The sequence below is a fragment of the Gouania willdenowi genome, chromosome 22 (assembly GCF_900634775.1).
Source record: "Gouania willdenowi chromosome 22, fGouWil2.1, whole genome shotgun sequence".
NCBI lineage: Eukaryota > Metazoa > Chordata > Actinopteri > Blenniiformes > Gobiesocidae > Gouania > Gouania willdenowi.
In genome coordinates, this window is record NC_041065.1 from 14,282,949 (window position 1) to 14,301,650 (window position 18,702).

The 18,702-nt window shown below is 35.6% G+C and overlaps 1 protein-coding gene across 1 annotated transcript in view; it reads left to right on the forward strand.

Moving 5' to 3' along the window:
* The first annotated feature begins 881 nt into the window (after positions 1-881).
* The window catches only part of LOC114456154 (titin-like), a 31,491-nt gene continuing 13,670 nt past the window's right edge, over positions 882-18,702 (forward strand). Inside the window, exons 1-18 of the mRNA XM_028437736.1 lie at positions 882-1,278; positions 5,698-5,892; positions 5,977-6,060; positions 6,144-6,248; positions 6,347-6,502; positions 6,632-6,775; positions 7,492-7,635; positions 8,755-8,898; positions 8,999-9,118; positions 9,224-9,343; positions 9,429-9,470; positions 9,590-9,637; positions 9,739-9,765; positions 11,417-11,554; positions 11,636-13,354; positions 14,493-14,552; positions 14,718-14,822; positions 15,271-18,657. Of these exons, the coding sequence (XP_028293537.1) occupies positions 1,269-1,278; positions 5,698-5,892; positions 5,977-6,060; positions 6,144-6,248; positions 6,347-6,502; positions 6,632-6,775; positions 7,492-7,635; positions 8,755-8,898; positions 8,999-9,118; positions 9,224-9,343; positions 9,429-9,470; positions 9,590-9,637; positions 9,739-9,765; positions 11,417-11,554; positions 11,636-13,354; positions 14,493-14,552; positions 14,718-14,822; positions 15,271-18,657 (6,748 nt within the window). The 5' untranslated portion in view covers positions 882-1,268. The remainder of the gene's footprint in view (positions 1,279-5,697; positions 5,893-5,976; positions 6,061-6,143; positions 6,249-6,346; positions 6,503-6,631; positions 6,776-7,491; positions 7,636-8,754; positions 8,899-8,998; positions 9,119-9,223; positions 9,344-9,428; positions 9,471-9,589; positions 9,638-9,738; positions 9,766-11,416; positions 11,555-11,635; positions 13,355-14,492; positions 14,553-14,717; positions 14,823-15,270; positions 18,658-18,702) is intronic.

The window sequence follows — 18,702 nt, forward strand, 5'->3', positions numbered from 1 at the left end:
TTTATAGTGTTCAATCAATTTGTTGTTGAATTATAGCCTCAGTTAACACGTCCTGCCTCATAGTAGCGCTGTTTTACTGTACATGTGGAAAATATTCATGTGGATCATGAATGGGCTACTTTCATGTTGTGTGATCTGAGGGCCACGTTCTAGAATAATGACCAGTCTGAACATATATACAGGAAAGAATAAAGGTTTCTGTTGTCATTTTGTGTTGTTGCTGCTGACATTTTTGTGTAAATTTGCTGTTTTAGGTATTTTCCCGATACTTTTTTTTCTGTCATTTTGTGTGTTTTTGTTGGCGTATTGTGTGTCTTTTTTTTTTTTTGTTGTTATTTTGTAAATACCCCCATCATTTTGTGTGTTATTCTGTAATTTTGTACGTTTTTTTAAGTAATTTTGTGCTTTCATTTTATGGACAGCACAAATAAATAGCGCGAGGGCCGCCAGTGATTCATGTCTGCTGTAGATTGAAATCCAATATGAAAAGTGGAAAAACACGACCAAAATAAACCAAGATGTTTTCATTTTCTGACCCTTTCCTTAATCTGGAAAAGAGAGATCTGCTGCTGAATGGAACACTAAGATGTTTTTTTTCAGTTTTTGCCTCAGGTTCTCTGTAGTTGTTTTCCACTGCTCTCCTTTGGCACCTGATGTGTTGTTTAGTGGGCAGGTTGCAGCAGGAACCAGTAGGGGTGACCAAATAGGCCAACTGATCTCACACACCCTAAAAAGGCCTGGCCGTTCAGCTGCAGAGCAGAGCTTCAGCTAAGAATAACCTGGGATTAAGTTACTGTAAAGCCTCCCTGGTTCCAGCTCTGACCTACACCCCTGTGAGGCACCAATCACCCAGGTCCCCCCCTCTCCCACCCTGCTTTGTGCCTATGCTTGACTGCTCCTCTGCTGCGCTGCTTCCCTTTGCTTCTCCAAGCCAAGACTCTCTCTTTCAAAGCTGCCAACAGGCAGCTCCAAATTCCCCCCAAAACCTTTTGTCTTATTCTGAAATGAGAAAATTCAATTTATTTTAATATATATATTAATATATATATTTATTTAAATTTTTGTACTTGAGAACTTCAACCTATGGATATGAGTACATCAGAAAGGCCTTGGTCACCTGATCGAATGGAATAATTTCACTCACTGGGATTTTATATTGAACATTAGAGGCTGACTGGATTTAGAGGACCAGTAAGGATCCAGTCAGGCCTGCACGTGGAGGCTTTGACCCCCATTTGGATCCTACCTGGACTTATCTACACCTCACCATGGCTGAAGGTACTGTATATACATCAAATAATTGCTGTGTGATTATACTCACATATCTTTGTTCATTAGATTAATACTGACTGTGTGACACTGAGACGTGCCCTGTGTGGAGAATGTGTTGAAAGTTGTTAGGTATAAATATAAGATATCATGTAGCTGCACAGTGTGAGTGTTGCACTTCTGTAACAGACGTGCAGCTGACCTCCAATGTTCAGGAAGTTTATCTGTAAAACACTCCTTTTACAACATTCACTGCGTCAAAAGCACAAGTAGGCAATACAATCCATACATATACACATTGTTAATGGATGATCTTATAATAAGGAGGCATAATTATGTTGTTTATAGTGGGTCTTGTCTTGTTCTTGCATTCTGATTCATACAGTTGCGTTCATAGGGTCAAATTCCATTACTGTGAACACGTTTAAATGTGTGTTTGTTTTGTGTTTTATTGCAAAATCCATCAAAACCAAAACCTAACCTAAGTAGTGGTTTGACTCCCATTATGGTTCATCATTAATGATGATTACAGAAATAGATGTTTAGAAAAGATTAGAATAAACTAAAGTAGTTTTTTTTTTATTTTTTTTTAAATAACTGTAACCCTGCATTAACTGGGTGCATGTGTCTATATACTGTAGTGTATTTATTCATAGGTAAAGGCTTCTACCAAACATGCTGTGTGTTAGGCCCAAATGTCTGCTTATGACTAGCAACGTAAAGTGAAGGGGCTTTTTATGTAGTTTTTAAAATCATTTGATGTCTAAGTGTTGTCTACGACGACGTGTTAGGGCTACATTAAAATAAAATAAAAAAAAGATCTTGGCACCACAAAATCAAAGTTGTAATATTTTTGAGAATAAAGCTGTAATTTTATGAAAACAGTCTTATTTTAATGAAATTGTAATTCTATGAGATTAAAGACACAATATTTTAAGATTCAAATTGTAATATATCGAGAATAAAGTTGTAATATTTCGAGAATAAAATTGAAATACAAACTCTTGTCTGTGTTGCGGTCACTCGTGCATTATGGAGAATGTGGAGCATTTAGTGAGATTATAATTCTCTACGGAAGCAGATTAGGGCCAATTTTGAGGGAGAGAATAATTTTGGGCAAATCAAGAATGAAGTCGATATGTCGAGATTAAAATTGAAATTTTGAGAAGAAAGTTGAAATATGATGGTGAGATTAAAGTCCAAATTTCTAAAAATGAACTCAAAATACAATATCATATTTAAAGTCAAAGGTTTGCTATGGAAGTCAAATCTACGGAAGCTCACTGGGGCCAATTCACCATATGACAACAAACAGCAGATCATGGCCGTCTACAAAACGCCGTGTATTGATGAATGCGTTAAACCTATAGTTTGGTTTAACAACAAAAATATTAATTCTCTTTTAGCTCAAAAGCATGCCGCTATAATCTCTTTAATGACTCTGAAGAGATAATGTCAAAAATGTAATCTGTTCAAAACAAAAAAACCAATGAAGTTTGGAAGAGGAGGAGCATTGTCATATACGGTGAAATGGCTCTCGTCAGCTTCCGTAGATTTGACTTTAATAGCAAACCTTAGACTTTTATCACAATATTGTGATTTGAGTTTTTTTGAATCTTGTTTTTTTGACTTTATTCTCTACATTTCAACTTAATTCTTGATTTGTCCAAAATTATTGTCTCCATTAAAATTGGCTCTAATCACCTTCCGTACACATGCTGATTTACTGAGCCCATTGACGGCCCGTCATCACCACACTGTATTCAGTTTAAGGACTTTAAAGCAACTTAACAGACTTTTTGACGAAAGAACCAGACTGACTACAAATAGCCTCTAATGTGGCATTAAAATAAAAATAAATCTGAGCACTACGAGATTAAAGTCGGAATGGTTTGAGATTAAAGTGAGAGTAAAGTCATCATTTTATCAAAATAAAGGCAAAATATTACAACTTTAACCTTGAAATATTATTACTTTAATCTCATTAAATTACGGTTATTAAAACACAACTTTATTCTCATAAAATACAACTTTATTCTCATAAAATACAACTTTATTCTCAAAATATTTCGACTTTAAACTTGTAGTGCTCAGTTTATTTTAATGTGGCCCTAATAAGCTGTTGTAGTTGTCTGATGACAACACTGAAAATAGTCTATTACTGAACCAGCTATAGATGACAAGTCTACCGAGAGTTGCTTCTCTATATCAATAATGTAAAATAAAGTTAATTTATTTTAAGGATATTTGTAATTTTATATTACCAATGTTTTTATGGACATGGTAAACTAGACTTATCTCCAACTAGCTTTAATCATACACATGTAATTTTTACACAAGTGAACAACTGAACAAAGTAAAATGATCAGGAACATGTATACTTATATTAATCAAAGCTTCTGTTTGATAAAGCTTCTCACAATCTTACATTTCCAGAGTGTAAGAGTGAAGCAGTTCGTAATGTTTGCTGTTGTTTCAAGGAACTGAAAGATATCGTTTTGGTTTAAAACCTCAAACCTTGTAATGAAACCCTAACCCTAGATACTTTTACGATACCCAATATTGGGTCACAATTCTGGAAAAGAGCATTAACTCATAAGACTGTCAATGAAAGACTCTCACAGATGAGCATTAAAACAAAATAAGCATGAATAAGCAAGTGTGTCATTGGATTTTCTTTGTTCAGAGTAGGACTGTGGTTCCCACCCTTTTTATTTAATTTTTTTCATGTCACAGTGTGTTACAAATACGAAGTAGCGACAATGTATTTTTACAAATCATTTTATTTTAACTCGATTTATATTTGAGAAAGTTAAAGTACAGAATCATACAGTTGTTTGATATTTGTTGCGTGTGATGTGTTAATTTTAAAAATAATAATGATTTCAAATATATATTTTTAATCAGTGAAGTTTTTTTTATTATTATTATTACTGGACATTTTAATTGACCCCACATTAATTCCAGGACGACCCCTAGGTTGAAAAAAAAACTGGAATAGGATATTTAAAAAAAATGGTTAGTTGTTTTGATTTTCATTTCAAAATTCAAAAATCAAGATTGAAATTCAAGGCATTTTTTGTTTTCGAGTCGAGAAGGGATAAACAAAATAAAAACAAGAAAAAAAAACAACAAAAAAACAGTTAATTTCCATTATTTGTTTCTAAAAACAAAAAAATTATGAAAAACACAGCAACAAGGATGATAATAAATGATTATAATAAATAATTTAATATCATTTTGTTAACAGAAAATCTAAAACTACTGACCGCCACAACGGGCTTGTACTGTGGATTCCTTACTCAGAATAATGCTCACAGCGCCCTCTGCTGACCTCCACCTGTAAACATGTCAAACATCACCTGATATCAGTCTAGTCGTGTTTAGTTTCATTGTGCATGCTGCATTTCTTAATGCTAAAGCTAATTCAACACATGTGCTGCTATATATAGCTATAGTTCTATTAAGTTTATTAATAGCTCATATTGTTTCATGTAAATATTAATGCTATATATGTGTATTCCTGATTTTGACTAGTTTTACAAAACTGGCTCTTCTTTATCTTTACTTGATATATCAAAATATTCCTTTGGGACTTTAAGGACTTAAAAAAATAAAGTCTTTCTTCTTTTAACTTTTACGCTTCAGTGCTGAGACATTGTATTTGACATCAATTAATTTAATAACTTTTTTTGACACTATTTTAGTTGAATAATATTTACTTTATTCCATTTAATTGTATTATACTGTATGTTTTTTAAACTTTAACATCATAGCAATCGGACAAAAACAAATCCCTTTGGTTTTATGTTAATCTATTTGTCATTTTGTTTTTAGATTTTTATTTAATTGTTTGATTGTATACTTTTTCTTTTTTTTAAAAAAAAAAACTAAAAACGTAAGGTTTATAAATTTATAAAAAAGAAAAAAACATTTGTGGGTATAATATTCATCCCCACCGCTGTACCACTGTATAATAAAACAGTCTGAGGCATCTCTACTTGAACTGTCTCCGGGATGAATAAAGTATTCTGAATCTTGAATCTGAAATATGTCAATATACCTCCTTGCCCCCGCCTGTAAATATGTATATATCTGTATCATTTATTCTTTTTATAATGTTATTTCTATTTCTATTCTCTTATTCTTTTGCTTATTTCTCTTCATTGCACTATTTTTCATGTGTTGTCTTCTGTTGTTTTTTTTACTGCACTTTATCTGATGTGAGCTGTCGTATGGGATCAATAAAGATATTTATTTACCCATAATGAAAAGCAAAAAAAAAAAAAAAAAAAAGTGAAAAATATGTTTCATCTATATAACATTTAATTCAGAATGTACTATATTTTTCAGTATTAAAATTGGGTTACGAGAAAATATTTAAACCATATGCAGGAATATTTTCTCAATGACCTATTTTTTTTTTAGGATCTAAATCTACTGCTAGAGAGAGCGCTGTGGCTGCCTCGCCAGCACAGAGCAGCTCCATCAGATCCAAAGGTATGAACGTCCTCGGGAAGCTGAAGATGTCTGCGGAGCTGCTGATCGCTCTGGCTGCCCTCCTCTCATGGCTGGTCGTGGGTGTCGTGATGTTTGACTTTGTGGAATACAAAGCTGTCCCTGGTAAGTCACACAATCCACACACAAAAAAAACACACACATGGATATGGAAAATGTTTGAGAATGATCTTCTCATCTGGCCTTTAGAAGTCCATCAAATCATCTCCAACCCTGTTCAAGCTGTGAACGACGCAGTTGATGAGGTGTCCAGTCTGTTCAATAAGTTTCAAGGTACCCAGACGACACTTGTACCATGTAGTTCTACTTTAATATCAATCCAACTTTGCAAAACTTCTCGTAACTCTGTCTTCCAGAATGCGCGCCTGACCTCAGCGACCCCGTGTCCGTCGCAGCTTACGCAGCTGAAGAAATATCACAAGCAAAAGATGAATTTGTGCAATATTTTTCAGATGAAGAGGGTAGGCACGCTCCTATAACTTATGAAATCAAATGCATCCATTTTTCAATAAAACAGCATTTTAATGTTTAATGTTGGCTGTGGTCCATCCGTCCTCAGGGACCTTCTACCTCAGCTATGTTGACCCTGTGGTCTTTGGGAGACAAGCTTTCAGATCAACTGATGACCTGGTGTGTGCGGTGTTGAGCTGTGTCAGGGACACACTGTGTGCTGTCGTGGATACCACTTTGGACGTCACGCAAAGCCTAACTCGAGGTGCAAATTCCTTATTTTGATAAAAAAAAACAAAAAAAACTGGTGTTTTAATGTGTGTTTGCGGAGAAAAAAGTAACCATTAAGCCCCCCCTCAAACCTCCCCCCTCCCCCATCCCCCTCCCCATGCAGGAGAAACTGATTTCAGCTCCATTGACCCAGTGATAATAGGCAGAGGTGTGTTTAAAGTTACCAATGACTTTGTGAACGGAGTGATGAGCTACATTCAAACTGGGCTGTGTGCCATACTGGACACTATACTGGATGTATTCAAAGGTATTCATACTCCCTCCATCAGCCTGTTACGGAGGATGATTAGGGCCAATGTCGATGGTGAAAATACATTTTGAGCAAATTTAAAAATGAAGTTGAAATGTCGAGAATAGTCAAACAGTCAAGATTAAATTTAAGTCGAAATTTTGAAATTGAACTAAAGATACAATATCGTGATAAAAGTCGAAGGTCTGCTAATGAAGTCAAATCTACGGAAGCTGTCGAGGGCCAGTTGATAACAAACAGCAGATCGTGGCCATCTACAAAATGTCGTGTATGGATGAATGCGTTAAACTATGCTTCAAGCTGGGTTTAATAACAAAGAGATTCTTTCTTTTTTTTTTAACTCATAAACACAGCGTTGTAATCTAATTAAGGATTTTGAAGAGATATTGCCAAAAACTTAAGCTGTTCAGAGGGAGAAACCAGTCAAGTTTGGAAGAGTTCTGTGGCTATTGAGGAGCTGTACGGAAACAGATTAGGGCCAGTTTTAAGACTTTTATACCAAACCTTTGACTTTTATCACAATTTTTGTATTTTGTGTTTATTTTCAACATTTTGACTTTAAGCTGGACTTTTCAACTTTATTCTTGATTTGCCCAAAATTATTTTCTCCATCAAAATTGGCCCTAATCCTACTCTGTTACCTGTAACACTACAGTAAAATACACTGTGACTTTTATGCTGATCAGCCCCTTCGTGGTGCTTTGTTTGCTCAGGAACCATTGACATCTCTTTTATGGATCCTGTGGCCATCGGCAGAAATATCTTCAATGTCTCAAACGACACTGTGAATGGAATAGTTGGCTGTTTCCAGAATGTACTCTGTGCCATCTTAGACAATCTGGTGGACATATTTAAAGGTAACTATCCAACTATCCAACTATCCATGTTAGAACAAGAGTTTTAAGTTAAGTGGTTCTTAACCTTTTCAGCCCGCGACCCCAAAAATATAGGTAACAGAGACCGGGGACCCCCACTGTATCTGAAGGTGGTTGAACACATGTGTAGACAGGGTCATCTATAAGGGGGAATAAAGGGGGGAGATTTTTGTGGCCCATCCATAAAGTCAGCAAAATTATGTTCCATTGTTCTATGAATCTGTGATAACCACATTTATTTATTCATTTATCCCATTATCCAGGAAGTTTATCATTATTTGTGCCATACTATATAGTCATTTTAAAGATGTAAATCCTTGGTTTAATTAGAAATAAAATGGGTTAAAAATGACCAAAAATGGTGAAATGGAATTTTATAAAACACAGAAATTGCTAATAAGTTGCAATTTAGAGTGGCCAAAAACGGACAGAAAAAGTGGTAAAAAGAGTGTAAAACATCAGTATTGGCCTAGAAGTGGCAGAAATGGGGGTAGGGGTGTTGGGGGTTGGGGTAATGTATTTTAAAACGTAGGAACAGAGAGTTTAAACTGGCAAATAATGGGCATGACAAATCATGAATGGAGTTAAATTGGTGAAAATAGGCATGAAATATGCTGAAAAGAGGTTAAAAGTGACAATAACGAGCCAACATATGGAGCATTAGGCGGGAAAAGTGGTGGAAAGGGTTTACGAAGTGCTGAAAATGTCTGAAAATGTTCAGAAAAGGCATTAAAATTTGACAGAGAAGCGGCAGAAATGCCAAGACATTGAAAGGAGCAAAAATATGGCGAGAAAAAGTGATGTAGTTGTAGAAAAATGGTAGAAATAAGCAAAAATGAGCTCCAATTATTCAAAAAATATTCTTAGTTTCTTGAAGGCATCTGGCGACCTCCTACCAGTGTCTCGCTACCATAAATGGGATCCTGTCCCCAAGGTTGAGAATTGGGGAAATAAATCAATAACGTATGCAGCATGTGTTTGGTTTGTCAGTCATGCGTCCTAGTAACACCAGATTCACCCTGTGTGTACGTGTGTGTGTGTGTGCGTGCGTGCGTGTGTGTGCGTGTGTGTGTGTGTGTGCGTGTGTGCTGTTTTCTTCAGGAACAACTGACATTAGCTTCATTGACCCTGTGGTCATTGGCAGAGATGCCTTTAATGTTATTAATAACATAATGAGTGGGATGGCAGGATACTTCCAGGATGTTCTGTGTGCAGTCTTTGATGTGATACTGGATGCTATTAAAGGTACAGTATATGTCGTGTATCCATCCATCACCTCATCTGAAGTTCAGCTCTTGACTGCAAAGTGCTTGTTTTGGGTTTTTATTTTTCCTCTGCTGATCAGGTGTTCAACAAGCCACAGGATTTAGTCCAGGTTCATTCCTGAAGACAGCGTCTGAAGCGACCAAGGAGCAGATGAATATGCTCATGAGCTTCGTCTCTGACACTCTGATTGGTGAAGAAGGTCAGTTGAACGTGTGAAATCACAATATCTGAGGTGGTATTTTTTATGAAAGAGAAAGGAAGCATCGACAGGTTTTTACTAACTGTTGTGTTTGGATTGTTTCAGGGATCTTGCCTGAAGCCACCACTGACCCCATGAAAGTTGTTGAAGACGCCGTGCTGGAGTTCACAGACAGAAAGGATTTGTTTCTAGCTTACATGTCAAGCATGTTTGTTAGCGATCAAGGTGAGACCATTCTATTAAAATATATCTCTATAAATCAAATCAATGAAACACAATAACTTGCACTGATTGGTTGTTGGGGTTTCAGGGGAATCTGTTTCTCCAGTCCTGAATGTGGTCTCTGAAAAAGGTTTTCATTATTTTATTAATATTCAGTTTAAATACAACATAACTTCAAATATAAGTGTAAAATATATTGATAGAGTAAAACCCAATAACAGCAGATATTTACCTTCTCTGTTTGTTCAGATGAAACTCCAGCTGAACCATCCGACATCACTTTGTTGAGAAGAAAAGGTGGGTGATGGCATCAGTCCTCTCACTTCACTGCAGTGTTTTAGAAAATAATTTTCTGAATTAACATCATTTTTATTCTTATAAATATTTTTAATACATAGGTGAATTTCTTCCCTCCTTTGAAAAAGGTAAGAACGTACACACGCTTCGCGTATGCTTGAAATAAAATGCTTTTGCATATTTGATGTTTGTTGCAAGCAAATAGATGCAAGCATTGACTCATTGCATGCTGTTTGTTTACTTAGTTTGCGTTCATTTCCTGGCTCATTTTGCAAGCGTTTTGAACGTGCTGTAAGTCAAGGTAGAGCAATAAGTGCAATAAATATTGGCAAAAATTTGTAAAATACTGTTATCCAAATACTGCATAATATGAATAATCTTTTTTTTTTTTTTTTTTAGCAAAATTCAAAGTGAAGCCACTTAATCTAAACTGTCGTGATGTTAAAACTCTTTGCCTTCAGACGAGCATTTAGTCATATTAATACAATGTACAAACATTTTATATCAATACAGTGAAGTGTATGATCATGTATTTTTAAGAAACAGCTGTAAAATATGCTGTGTATGCAAGTGTTTCACTTGAACTAGTTTTGGTTGAACTGTTGCTGTTTGTTGTTATTAATGTAACTGTGCTGCTACAAAGATATATTTGTTTGCACTGGGATTAATCTGGATAATGAAAAATCAGGTGCAGGTTAAATAGTTACATGGAGGAACAACTGTGTTCTGAAGGAACAAGATCCAAAATAGTTATACTGCATCATCTGTGCTCTGGACTGAAAAAGTACAAATAAATCTGGAGAGTTTAAAAGCTCCGGGTTCTACATTGATATACTTTCTTGATCCCCAATAGGAAAGTTCCAAAAATGTGTGCTATAGTGTTGTCAGTATATACTGAAGGCAAAGGGTGGGCACAGAAAACACTGTTGGGATTTAGATTTATCTTCATTTACATCTCATTGTGTGATGAAAGTAAACTATTAACTCTTTAATTGTATTCATTTATTAAACTGAATGTCTTTTCTAGAAAACTACATTTGTACTTTAATGGCATGATCACATATGTGTCATAACCTCCTCATGTTTAGTGATGAAAATCATTCTCATGCAATATAATGGATTAAATGCTTGAAGTTCATTCTGTGGATTTATTAAAGGACTTGTCTGTTTGCTGGAGACAAGGGTTTGTTTGTTTGTTTGTTTGTTTGTTTGTTTTGACGGTGTAATATTATGTTCAGCAACTCGAAGCTGTAACTGTCCGTTCTCTCCCTGTTGTTCTGTAATCGGCACAAATAGCTGTAATGTAAATGTGTTTTTATTGCTGACTCATGTTTGTTGTCAGGTGAAATGTTGCATTATGAATATGATTATATGGATTAGTGTATATGCAGAAATGTATTATTAAAGGGACCCTCACTGTTTTTACAAGTTTTGGTGAAAACACCAGGCACTCTGAGGCTGATCTGTGCCTTTATTATTGACTTTATCAATGGTCATCAAAGCTTTTATTTCATTTTTTCTCTCTGTGTGTTTGTAATCTACATTTTGGGCAAGCAATGAGGGATTTAAACACAGCCCTCTGATAAGGCCTACATTTAGAAACTTTAAGGCCAAAATTGTGAAAACAGTGGAGGGTCTCTTTAAGATGTAAAATCTGCAGGTATTTTCACGTGAGACGTTTTGAATGTCAGGGTCATATCAGTTCTGCCATTTCTACCCATTCACCCACTCATGTAACTTAAAGAAAGTGACCATAGCACATGAAGGTTCATTATACAGTTGCAGAGATGATGCTAGTAGCTGAAGATGAAACGGAAGAAGTGAAAATTGATGAGACAAGGGTGGACAAGGTGGAAGCTGCAGTTCCACCTGGAGCTGCCAGGGAAGCTTATGTGGCAGATTCAGAGAGAGATGATGGTATTTATATTCTTTATCTGCCACATTCATTAGACTGAGGGTCAGCAACAGACTCTAAACGTATTGCTGTTAAATCCCTAGCAAAACACACAGACCACGAAGACATGGAGCTTGAAACTCAAATGAAAGAAGACATCTTCAGTGACCACACATTGAAGGAGGCAAATTACCCTGATGAAGAGGAGGAGGAAGAGGAGGAGGAAAAAACCAAAGCTGAAGAAGTTTTGGAAAAAGATGAAATGGTGGAGGAAGAAACCAAGCTAGGGGTTATGGAAATGGAGGAAACTGAGGAAATGGAGGAGGAAGAAGAAACCAAATTTGGAGAAGTTTTGGACAAAAAGGAAATGAAGGAGGAGGAGGAAGAAAAAACCAAACCAAGAGAGGTTATGGAAAAGAAGGAAACAAAGGAGGAGGAAAAAGAACCCAAAGCTGGAGACATTATGCAAAAGGAGGAAACAAAGGAGGAGGAGGAGGAGGAGGAAGAGGAACCCAAACTTGGAGATGTTATGGACAAAGAGGAAACTGAGGAGGAGGAGGAAGTGAAGGTGGAGGATGAAGAAGAAACCAAACCAGGGGAGGTTATGGAAAAGGAGGAAACTGAGGAAATGGAGGAGAAGGAGGAAGAAACCAAAGCTGGAGAGGGTTTGGAAGAAGAGGAAGTGGAGAGGGAGGTGAAAGAAACCACACCAGAGGCTATGGAAACAGAGGAAACAACGGGAATAGAGGAGGAGGAAGAAACCAAACTAGGAGAGGTTGTGGAAAAGGACAAAATTGAGGAAATGGGGGAGGAGGAGGAGGAGGAGGAGGAGGAGGAGGAGGAGGAAGAGAAGGAAGAAACTAAACCAGGCAAGGTTTTGGAAAAGAAGGAAATGGAGGAGGAAGAAACTAAACCAGAAGAAGTTATGGAAAAGGAGGAAACTAAGGATATGGAGGAAGAGGAAGAAGGAACCAAAGCAGGAGAGGTTTTGGAAAAGAAGCAAACTGAGGAAATTATTGAGGAGGAGGAGGAGGAGGAGAAGAGGGAAGATGCGGAAAAGGAGGAAGAAACCAAAATTCCATCTCAAGACACATTAGAGGAGGAAGAACGGGAGATCACAGCTCAAGACATTCAGCTGGATGGTTCACAAAAAGAGGAAGTTACCAAAGACATAGACTTTTTGGAAGACCACAGTGAGGAAGAGGAGGAAAGACGAGGCCTTGCAGAGGAAGACGGGGAGACTCAGACTGAGGAAAACTTAGTCACAGCGCAGAAAGAGGAGGAGGAAGAGGAAACAGGAGTCAAAGACAAGGCCATGGAGGAAGACATAGAAGAAGAGGAAGACATTCAAGTTGAAGATCTTCATTCTGATGAAGACCAACATGAAGATTTTACCATATTCACTGACTCTAAAAAAACTGAGGAAGAAGAGGAAGCCCCAGAGATCCAAGCCATTAAAGGCATGGATGAAGAGGAGGAAGATGAAAATTACATCCATATAAAGACTGAAAGTGAAGAAGATGATGATGAAGATACAGAAGAAACACTTGTCAAACCGCTGTATCTTAATACATCAGAACTTTTCACCAATGACTCTGTGACACCTGATCATGATGACGATAGTGAAGATGAAACATTATCATCGTATTATGGGGAGGACAAATACTCGCACATTGTTGATGACCATGATGAAAACAACAACAACAGCGAGAGCAAAAAGACTGAAGTCAAACAAAGGAGAAAAACTCATACGACCTTTAGAGGCCTGAATGTCAGACCTCGAGCATCTGGAAAGAAAGAAAATCTCCACAGAAGAAAGGAAGGTACTCTTTAGCTTTCACCTATCATCTGCCTGTTTATTCTTTCTTTTGTTAACAGATAATACAGTCTCATGGTGAACAGTGACAGGACTGGTTTTATACTCTGTGAGATAGTAAGAATTAAACCAGTGATGTTGAAAAAAAATACATCACAAAACCTGAGCCATTAGAGGGTGTAGTTCAGGTTACAGAGTGACTTTGCATAGTGCGATGGTTAGAAAAAAGAAGTCTTTATTGTTCCTTGTATGACCAAATGTTTTGGTTTGGTTTGGTTTGATTTATTGGTCAGTCAGAGCAGACACAGTCTACATCCACACTCTGAATTGAAAATGAAAGCAAAATAATATACATACATACATATACAATATGAATTGACAATCAAATCAAAAATAATATACATACTGTATATACCTATATAATATTAATTGATAATCAAAGCAAAATAATATACATGTATACATATACAATATTAATTGATAATCAAAGCTAAATAATATACACACGTACATACATACATTCATACATATTCTTGATACTTGATAAATAAAAAATATCAAGATTGTGCTGTAAACTTCTAATCTTTCAGTTAAAGTTTTGTCATTTTTTCCGTGTAAGATAATATATTTGTAAAGATCCTTTTATAAAGCACCTAATATGTTTCTTCTTTAACCTCTCAAGAATTATTAATGTTTTTGAGACTGCATCGGGTAAATACATCGAGTATTTCGAAAAATGTAGTGTTTACTTGAAAATATTAACTCTATTGGATAAATTGTGATCTTCCACTAAATTAGTCACAATTTTTGGATTAATTCAAATTTGATTGTAATCTTAAAAGTATTTCTGGACAAGTTGCTGCCCAAAAACATAGTTTAATTGTGTTTATAATGTTTGAAGACTACACTGATAATATCCCTTTTATGAAATAACAAACATTGTGATTATAACCATTGAACAACCATTGAAATAAAACTAATTTGAAAAATATTTTAGAAAAGCAAGTTTGTGCTTTTGCTTCTTTGTTTTCTCAAGCTTGTAGCGCTTTTGCAAGCATGTTTGTTCACTATAACGCAGTTGTACATTAAAATTGTAATATATTTTACTGTTTTGTGAATATTTATTTTGACAAACTGTTCTGTAGTTCTGAAAGAAGCAAAGCAAAGACACGCAATAGATGAAGTTAAAGACACCATCATCAAAGGTAATATACTTTAATCACCTTAGAATTCAAAGGAAACATCAAGTATCTTTAATAAATATCGAAATTGATTTTAATCAATGTTTAACTGGATCATTTAAAATTGTATTCAATTATCTTTTTTTAATTTGTTCATTAATTTTGCCAATTACTTTCTATTCACAACAGATTTAAAGGCTCCAGATCTGGAACAGAAAGAAACAGAAGCAGAACCTCTTGAAAGTGTAAAATTGCTAAAAGAGGAGGCCACACCCATGCAAGGGACACCTCAAGGTGAGCTATGAAATTTCTAAACACCATATAGCATGCAAATTAATTAGGTGTGGTAACAATTTTTATAGGGTTGGGGCTCGGGGTAAGTATGAAACAAACTATTTAAAAATAAGATAATGAATACAAAAAGAAGTGGGAAGAAGTGTATAACTTATAACTCCTACCCTTCTTGTGACCGGGCTAGATGCTTTGTAAATATACAGTACAAAAGTCCACTCAAAGATGTAGGTTGCCTACATTTAGTATATTGCACATGTGCGTGTGTGTGCGTGTGTGTGTGTGTGTGTGTGTGTGTGCGCGCGCGTGTGTATTTGTAGTGTGCACATGTGAGTGACTAGCTTACAATAAACAGAACATTCAAATTCGATGTGGTTATGTGAGCAAAAGTGATTCAGTGGAACTATTCAGTATGAAACTGTTATGTAATGCAATTTCTCATGGCTTTTAGAACAAACTCCCGAGAAGGCTATTATCCAAGATGAGGAGGATACTCAAAAACTGTCAGCAAAAAAGAAACACCTTGAAAAGAAGAAAACACTCCTCAAAGACAAGACAGAGTACAAGAAACCTCTTCTAAAACAAAGGAAGATCAAACAGCCCCACAAAGAAGAAGTGGACACTGAGAGGCCAATGAAAGAAAAGACAGAAGTAGGACGATCAAGAAAGAAGGATACATTTACCAAAGACATAGACGTAGAGCAACTCTACAAAGAAAAGGAAGACTCCAAACCTCCTAAAACAAAGGAATCACTAAAGAAACCACCTACAGATGAAAAAGATGTCAAGAAACTACTGAAAGATAAGAAACAGTTAAAGAAAACAACCAAACAAGAGAGAAGAGTTAAGGAACCATCTAAGGAATCACTCAAACAACCCAGTGAAGACAAAATCAGCAAGAGAGTGAAGCCACTTAAAGAAGAAGCTCCCAAAAAAAGAAAGGAAGGTGATAAACCATCCACTGAAGAAGTCAAGAGTTTACTTATAAAGGTAAAGACAGTGAAGATACCATATAAAGAAGTTAAAGAACCCAATACAACACACATAGTAACTAAGAAATTACTCATGGATAAGAGAGAACAAAAGAAACCTCTGAAAGAAGTGGGAAAAGTCAAAAAGCTACTAAAGGACAAGAAGGAAGATAAAGTTAAGGAAGCTCTTAAAGAAGAGACGCTAACCAAGAAACTACAGAAGGAAATAAAAAAAGTAATTACATTCACTCAAAAAAGGAATGAATCGTGGACACCTACTGTAAAAGTGGTAAAAGTTGAGAAACCACCTAAAGAAAAGATAGAAGTTAAGAAAACTTCCAAAGCAGATATTAAAATAAAGAAACCATCAGAAGAGGAGGCAGAGATCTTAAAACCACCTGAAGAAGAAAAACTTCACAAACCCCCTAAAGAAAAAGGGGTAACAAAACTACCTGAAACAGAAGTAAAAGTTAAGAAGGCACCAACAGCAAAACCAGAAGTCAGTATTTCCCTTAAAGTAGAGGCTGAAGAAAAGAAAGCCCCCAAAGAAGACATAGAAGTCAAGAAACCTGTCAAAGACACAAAAGAAATCAAAGAACCTTCCACAAAGAAGGTAGCAGTAAAGAAACCTCCTAAAGAGGAGAAGAAAGTAAAGAAAATACGAATTAAAAAACTGGAAGTTGAAAAATCTTCTACAGACGACACAGAGGTGAAGAAACCTCCCAAACGGCAAAAAGATGTCAAAATATCCCCAAAAGACAAAATAACTCTGAAAGAAGAAAGAAAATTGAAGAAAATCAAAAAAGAAACAGGTGAAGTCAAGAAACCACCTCATGAAGAAAGGGAAGAAAAGAAACAACCTAAAGAAGAAGACAAAGTCGAGAAACTTTCCATAGAAAAAGCAAAAGTCAAGAAACCAATTAAAAAAGAAGATGAAGTCAAGAAGCAACTAAAGGAAGACAAAATCATGAAAGTATCTTTTCAAAAAGAAAAAGGTTTGAAAACATCTCAAGTGGGCAAAGTTGTAAAACAGCCACCTAAAGAAGAAAAAGAAGAATTAAAGACTTTACCACAAAAGGAGAAACTGGATACGATGTCCCATGTAAAAGAAAAGAAGGTCAGAAAGATTCTCAAAAAAGAAAAAGACATTATGAAAATTTTCGAGGAAATGGCTAAAATTAAGATACAGCCTAAAAAAGAGACAAAAGCAAGGTTAATACTGATGGCTGCAAGAAATATTACAAAACCACTAACAGAAGACATAGATAGCACATTAACACCTGAAGCTAAAATCTCACTAAAAGATAAATTCAAGAAACTACCTAAAGAAGACAAAGTTGTAGGAAAAACCTCAAAGGTGAAAAAAGGAGACATGATTCAACCCATTAAAGAGAAAAAGATATCCATTAAAAAAGAAAAGAAACCTAGAACATTTCTTAAAGAAGGGAAAGAAATTAAATGCTCTGATGAAAAAGTTGAGATGGAATCTAAAAAGGATAAAGAAAGAAAAATACTTCTTATGGACGAGCTCGATTTTATGGAACCACATACAAAAGAAATTAGGTTGCCATTGGAGGAAGAAAAAGAAGGCAAAATATCTGCTAGAACAGCTAAAAAAGAAGAAAAACAATTAAAAGAAGGGAAAAATGTAACCATATCTCATGTTAAAAAAATCGAAGTTAAGAAACCACCTAAGGAAGATAAAGTTGTAATGGAACTGCCAACAAAAGAAACAACACATAAGAAACTACCCAAACAGGAAAAAACACCCACCAAACCTGAAAAAGAAGAGATGAGACTAAAGGGACTACCTAAAGAAGAAACAAAGTTAAGGAAAATGTTAAAAGAAAGGATAGGCATAAAGAAATCTGTTGATGTCATCAAACCAACTAAAAAAGAGAGAGAAGTCAAGGAACAACTTGAAGAAGAAAAGAAACCAATAACAGAAAAAAGAATATTCAAGAAATCACTCAAAGAAGTGAAAGACGACATAGACACGGTGGTACAACCTTCCAAAGAAGACCATGATATCAAAAAACTAACTTTAGTGACTGTTCATAAAAAGCCAAGAACAGAACAGATAAAAGACAAGAAGCTAATAAAAGAAATTCAAGTAATTGACAAACCAAAAGCAGAACTTAAAGAACTGAATAAGACCACAAAAGTGGAAAAGACAGAAGACAAAGTGCCAACTCCAATAGGAAAGGAATTGAAGAAAGCTCCAAAAAAAGAAAAGGGAGTTGAAAAACTGACCAAAAAAGAAGTCAAGAAGCCAACCAAAGAAGCAAAAGAAATTAGGGAACTAACTAAAGAAAAAGAAGTCAGGAAGTCAGCCAAAAAAGAGGCAAAGAAACCTTCCGAGGTAGAAAAAGAAGTAAAGAAACCAACCAAAGACAAAATACAGGTGAAGAAGCCAACCAAAGAGGTGAGAGAAGTCCAAAAAACACCCAAAGAAGTAAAAGATTTGAAGAAGACAACCAAAGAAGAAGTGAAGAAACATTTCAAAGGAGAAAAAGAAGTCAAAAAACCAACCAAAGAATTAAAAGAAATTAAGAAACCAAACAAAGAAGTCAAAGAGCCAACCCAGAAAGAAGAAATCAGAGAGCCAACCAAAGAAGAAAGAGTCAAGAAACCAACCAAGGAAGAAGAATTCAAAAAGCCAACCACAGAAGATAAAGAAGTCAAAAAGCCAACACAGCAAGAAGTAAAGTTGCCAACCGAAGAAGTCAAGAAACCTTCAAAAGTACTAAAAGAAGTCAAGAAACCAACAAAAGAAGTCAAGAAGCCAACCAAAGATGAAGAAGTAAAGAAGCCAACCAAAAAAGAAAAAGTCGAGAAACCAACCAAAGAACAAGAAGTGAAGAAACATACCAAAGAAGAAGAATTCAAGAACACAACAAATGAAGAAAAGG